The sequence below is a fragment of the Solanum lycopersicum genome, chromosome 6, assembly GCF_036512215.1.
Source record: "Solanum lycopersicum chromosome 6, SLM_r2.1".
In the NCBI taxonomy this organism is placed as follows: domain Eukaryota; kingdom Viridiplantae; phylum Streptophyta; class Magnoliopsida; order Solanales; family Solanaceae; genus Solanum; species Solanum lycopersicum.
Genome location: NC_090805.1, coordinates 41,393,136 through 41,399,087, shown reverse-complemented (window position 1 = coordinate 41,399,087; position 5,952 = coordinate 41,393,136). Strand labels below are relative to the sequence as shown.

General features: G+C 31.3%; 1 protein-coding gene across 1 annotated transcript; it reads right to left on the bottom strand.

The window, feature by feature from the left end:
* Positions 1-242: 242 nt before the first annotated feature.
* On the bottom strand, positions 243-4,979 carry LOC101248018 (uncharacterized). The gene is made up of 3 exons (XM_004241936.5): positions 4,648-4,979; positions 2,951-3,061; positions 243-882 (listed from the first exon to the last, which is right to left on the bottom strand). Exons 1-3 carry the CDS (start codon positions 4,762-4,764, stop codon positions 673-675), a joined length of 438 nt encoding a protein of 145 aa, XP_004241984.1. The 5' UTR covers positions 4,765-4,979; the 3' UTR covers positions 243-672.
* Between the last annotated feature and the right edge of the window lie 973 nt (positions 4,980-5,952).

Genomic DNA, 5,952 nt, shown 5'->3' with positions numbered 1-5,952 from the left:
AAAAAGAAGAAGAAAGTACTAAATATTCTTGTGATGACATGATGTTGATTAGTTTAATTTATCTTGCAATAGTAGGTAACAATACTTTCAGTAGTGGGATAAAAAAAAGTAAAAATATTTTGGAGGCATAGAACAAGAAACCTATGTGATATATCGAACAAAATAAGCAATAGTTGATCTTTACATAATGAGAATTAAGTTATTTCCTCATGAGTTTGAGACTCCGATACCAAGAAAGATCCTTCATCACAAATTTCTATATTACGACAAGACATATGGACAAGTTTGTCCCTCTTGTGTTAGTTTTAAACATTTTCTTCTGTTTTCAGTGAGAAAAATAATCTGTTACAGAGCTGAAGCTGAACGTAATTACTGGAACAATGAACAACTTTATGCTGGGAACGAAACGAAAAATCCCATTGGGACAATGTATAATCTACAACAGGAAATATGACTAGCATGTGTATAGAAATAAACAGAAGTAGATTCTGGCCTCTACTCGTTCCAAATTTATCAGATGCTCTGAAAGGGACAGCCGGACAGATCATCTTTTCTCACTCAGATCGCCAAAACCAACCATATCTTAGAAGCAAAACTATATGAGTTCGTATAGTTTCAATATCAAGAACAATTTCATAACTCTACAAAATCAACTTTTACTTCTGGTGGAGTCTATGTAGATGCTTTATCTTGGTCATGTTTATTCGTGCCCACAGTTTCTGCACTTATTAGTTTTTCCGCCTGAAGTCTCTCAAGAAAAGCTTGTTTCTGCAGGATATTCATCATATCCTTAGTTCTATTCTCCTCTCCTTCAAGCTGCATTTTCACTATTTTTTCTGCTTCCATGTTTATTGGCTTGAAATAGTCATCAACAGCAGCCTCCTGAAAGCATTACCAATTTTTTTCGAGCAATGAGTCCAAGCCAGAAGATCAGCCAAAGTACCAGTAGTGGAATATAACATCAGCAAAGTTATAGAGTGGACTCTAAAGGCAACTCTACTACCCTACTACGTATTAAGTTCCTGATACCTTGCGTCACAATACAATAAGTGAACAAAAAAATGTTAAAATTATGTAAAGCCAGCCTCTAAAAAAATGTACGGAGAGAAACAGAGTAAACGAGAACACTGTTGGGTACAATGGAAAATCAAAATTTGTAAATCATCAAATTAAAGGTCAAACAAAACCATAGGAAGTCACTGGAGTACCAAGTTGAAATAAATGGTGACATTGATGAAGCAGCACGTGGTAAAGTCCAAGCGTGACAATTACCAGAGATAGCCAAATAGTATAAGCAAGATATCAATAATGAAGGGCTTGAAGTTTTAACTGTACAATTGTGTAAAAAGCAGCTTAGACCTATCAAGGACATCGATCAACATGGTTCAGGATGCTTGGCTTGAAAGGAGTGCCAAATACCAACACTTTCTCAAATTCAATATACTCAAAAAGAACAATTCCCTTTTCTTTTTCTTTTTTTTTAGGAGGGGAGGTGGGGGTAAGTCAGGTTATATGGTGTGCAGAAGTGGAATGGTATATTCTCTCTAGATCCAAGAGTTCTCAGAAACTAGGTAAAAAATTTAAATGTGGCCAAAAGCCACAGGTTAGTCTAGGTTCACACCTGAAATTGAGCCAAATTAAGCTTAAGCAAAGAAAAAACTGTTTATTGCCTCAGCCAGTTGGCTTATTCAATTGCATTCCACTTTCTTCTATATTCTCCTCTAGAGCTGGGGGTACAAGTTTAGCCTTTAAAATGGAGTTCTGTGGTCCTAGAAAACAATGTTTTGAAACCAACTTTGTGCTCTGAAAGTAGAATATTTCTATTTTGTGAAATTCATTCAAGCTGCTTCTGTCTGTGCCGGGAGGAAAGGGATGCGAGAAATCTAGACTCTGAAAAGACTAATATCTGGAGGAGTGAAAGATAAGAAAAGGGATTTATTTGTTGGAAGTTGGCTACACTGAAGACCAAAAGATATGGAAGCAGTGTTACATTAATTTATTACGTAAGATTCTTTCACATGTTTCTGTCCCCTTTTTGTGATAATGGCGGTATCCACACCAGCTTGCACCCACCTTGACTTATTTCATCGGGTATCTGCTACTACAGGTACCGAATAACTAAGCCCACCAAGGCTTAGGTAGATGAGAAGATACCACCATCCTTTTGTTTACCGAGCTGGGATCTGAACCTTGATATTTCATGATTTTCATCCTACTTTATTGACCAGACACCCTTCAGTGCTAATGTTCTGTCAATTTCTAGGATAGTTCTTCCACTAAATTATTTTTCCTCAATAAGTTTCTAATTGTTACACCAACTACCAATTCCAAAAACTAATTTTTGAGCACCTTACAAAGCACTATTTCTTGCTCAAATATGTCTCTACCTTTTAAGGACCCATGACAAAAGACATTCCAAGTCCCGAGGCTCCATATCTTTTACATCTTCAAACTAATTGCATGCCTATTGGCAGCTCATGACTAGTATCTATTTGGAGCACAGACAAAACAAGGTCTCAGAGCCTTTCAATGAGATAACGGAGGGTCATTGTGAGTATGTAAGTCGGATCTTCTCAGCTGCAAATGCTATGCTCTAGCTAGTTTTCAAGAGGCATTAAGCTTCTTTTCTGAAAACACTCTATAAACAAATGCATATTAAGATACAGTAAGCATGAATGCAGGAAACTATGCCCAATGTTCACTTGGATGCCCTTTATAGTATTGTGGAATAGATCCGAAATTGTCTTCGAGACTTCAAGAATGACCTAACACTACCTCTTTTGCAAATTATACACAGCAATACCCAGGAAAGCAGAACAATATTAAAGAATTAAATTAGGGCCACCAAGCTAAGCCATCAGCATGCTTCTGAATTACACACGAACAGAACAGAATTCTTAGGTGCAAGAAAGTAAACCACAGGTAAAATTCAAGAAAATTGTGAACTCACAGTTTCCTCTAACTTCTTATTCAAAGCTTGCATCTCTTCCACCATGCGCCTAACTTCTGACAAAATCATTTGTTCAGGAAGCTTCCTTATTGCTACCTTCCTCTCCTCCGCCTGTTCAGACATTACATACGAAGAGAAAGAGAGAGATAAAATAATAAGAGTGTCGAACCGAAGAAAAAACAAAATAAAAATCTACCACCAACACTTTTACACTTTTGATCTGTTAACTTTCTTCAGTGTCTCTCTTTACTAATTGTATACCCAAGAAATCATCTAAGTTCCATGCTACGTGCACATGGACAGTTATTTTATAGGGAAAAATGTATATAATGGCAAACTAACAAATCAAATTAAATGCTATAACTACACTTTGATTTAATTGTGCCCTGTAACAAACTGTTTGTCAATCACCTCTCTCCCTCAAACTCTCACTCGTCACTCTCCCTTTCTCGCTCGCCACCCTCGCCTATCGCTTATACAAACAGAAACGAAATGTATAAATTGTATTTCAGTTTGTATAAAGAAAGCGAGAGAAAATTGTATATACACCAGCAAATACATATATCTTCGTCCTATACACTTATAATTATACAATACAAATATTCCCCTGCCCAATTTCTTGTATTTCTTTCTTTCTCGTTTTATACACACACAAATTATACAATTGATTTGTATACAACTGCTTTCTTTTGTATATGTATAGTCAATTATACAATTGGTTTCTTTGTATATGTCTAGCGAATTATATATATTTATGTTTGCTATAGAGCGCAACTATGCAAACTTTGCTATAACATACAAATATGAATTTTGTGTTTGCTATATGTGAAAAGTTGCTCTATTTTATATTAGAAGGGAGGGAGAAGTACAAAGAGAATCCAAACCCAAGGTATCATGAAGGGGCAAACCAGTTTATAGCCACAAGCATCAACAGCAATTCTACTACATTTTTTACTGTGTTTGCATATATGAGTTCACTCAAAGTTTATCAAATTCTTTGACATTTCAATAACCAGCAGATTGTCTCACTAGAAAACTGCTTTCATGCAGAATTTGGAAGAGACCCCTCATTAAAAGAACCTAGATGCTTAATGGAAAATGAAGCTTGTGGAGCTGTAACCCCACCTAAAAGATATTTGCATAATCTTTTTGCTACCTGGAATGCTACAACACATTATTCGCCTCAACATTTCTCTCCACAACCCAGAAGTCGAAGTTATGTTTACTAGCTATTTAGAAGCTAAAACATTCAATTTGCATATGAATACAAATAGATGCACTATACACACCACACAACTCTATGTACAGCACAAAAATGAATCCAAAAGTGTACCATCGTTCCATTGATGATTTGAGTTGGATATATCACATCAAACTAAGCTAGTCCGTGTTTACAACTAATTACTACAAGCAAAATCACATCCTAGACGTTAATTAACCATATTATGCAACAAATAGCAGAGGCCTTCCAAATTTAGTTTTGTTTTCTAATCCAACTCAACAGTTAACTGTCCCAGTCGACTATATTTTGGATTAATAAGAAAAAAATACAACAAATAGTTAACTAGGCCTTGATCCCAAATTAATTAAATTTCCTTTAATATCTAAATCCGCATTTATAACTAATCTGGATACAATGATAACCATAGAATCAGATTTAACAATTAAGAAAGTGAAATGAAAATTGATTGAATGACCTGTTGAAGACGTTGCTGCATCTGTAATCGATAAGATCGGATTCTACGCTCTTCGTAGCCTGAAAGAACCCTAATATAGAACATTGCTTTCTTCCCAAATTCTATAAGCTTCTTCATCTTAGGTAATCAAGATTCAATTTCCCAAAATCACTCGAAACATGAAATTATCAGCACCTTTATTATTTTACCATTGAAGAGGATTCATCATCGAGCTGAAATTGAAGCTGAAGAAATTGTTCCCTTTATTTTCTATGTATTTAGTGAAAATTCTTTTGTTCTTTTTCATTTTTTTTAGCAGTAACGTGAGAATATTATTTTAAAAAAATGAGGAGAAAAACACAAATATATTTAAATTTTAATTTAGCATATGCAGTTTACTGCTATTTTTGTTGGTCGTACTTTTAAAATTTATTTTGACAATATTTTTACAAATTTAAATGTTTTCGTACCGTAAGTAATTTGTGTTTGATTAATTAGTTTTAAAAATATTTTTAAAGAATGGAGCTTAATTTCAACTTTTGATTTGAAATTGACCTGTGTATATGAAATTATTTAAAATTTTAAATTTAAGGGCATATTTGAACTTAAAAGCTAATTAAACTGACTTAAAATCAATTTTTAATTTATTAAAGTGTTTGATAAATATCAAAATAATTTATTTTAAGTTAAAAATAGCTTATTTTAAATCTAAAATCTAAAGCTTGGTGAGAGGTATTTTTTTTTCAACTTAAAATTTATTTTATGTTGACCGTGTATATTATCTTTTTATCCTTAATTCTTTTATTTTTATTATTATTTATTTTATTATTATTAGTAGTAGTAGTAATATTTTATTATGTTTTAATTATTATTATTATTTTATTATTCTTTATTATTATTATTATTATATTATTATTAATATTTTTTTTTTATTATTGCTATTATTGTTATTATAACTATTATTATTATTCTTTATTATTATTATTATATTATATATTAATATTCTATTATATTATTATTATTATTATTTTCATATTATTTTATTATTATTATTATTATTATTAAATATTTTTATATGTTATTATTATTATATATTAATTAGTAATATTTTATAGATTATTATTATTATTATTATATATTATCATTATTATTGTTATTATAATAACTATTATTATTATTATTGTTATATATTATTATTATTATTATTATTATTATTATTATATTATTATTATTATATATTATTATTATTATTAATATTTTATCTATTATTATTATTAATAATTATTTTATTATTATTTATTACTATTATTATATATTATCATTATT

Bases quoted from the DNA above. Each gene is read 5' to 3' on its own strand.
- LOC101248018 (XM_004241936.5), bottom strand. From the start codon at position 4,764: ATGAAGAAGCTTATAGAATTTGGGAAGAAAGCAATGTTCTATATTAGG. The intron at 3,062-4,647 runs GTCATTCAATCA...ATGTCTGAACAG, and splicing joins TGCAGCAACGTCTTCAACAG to GCGGAGGAGAGGAAGGTAGC. The intron at 883-2,950 runs GTGAGTTCACAA...TAATGCTTTCAG, and splicing joins ATAAGAAGTTAGAGGAAACT to GAGGCTGCTGTTGATGACTA.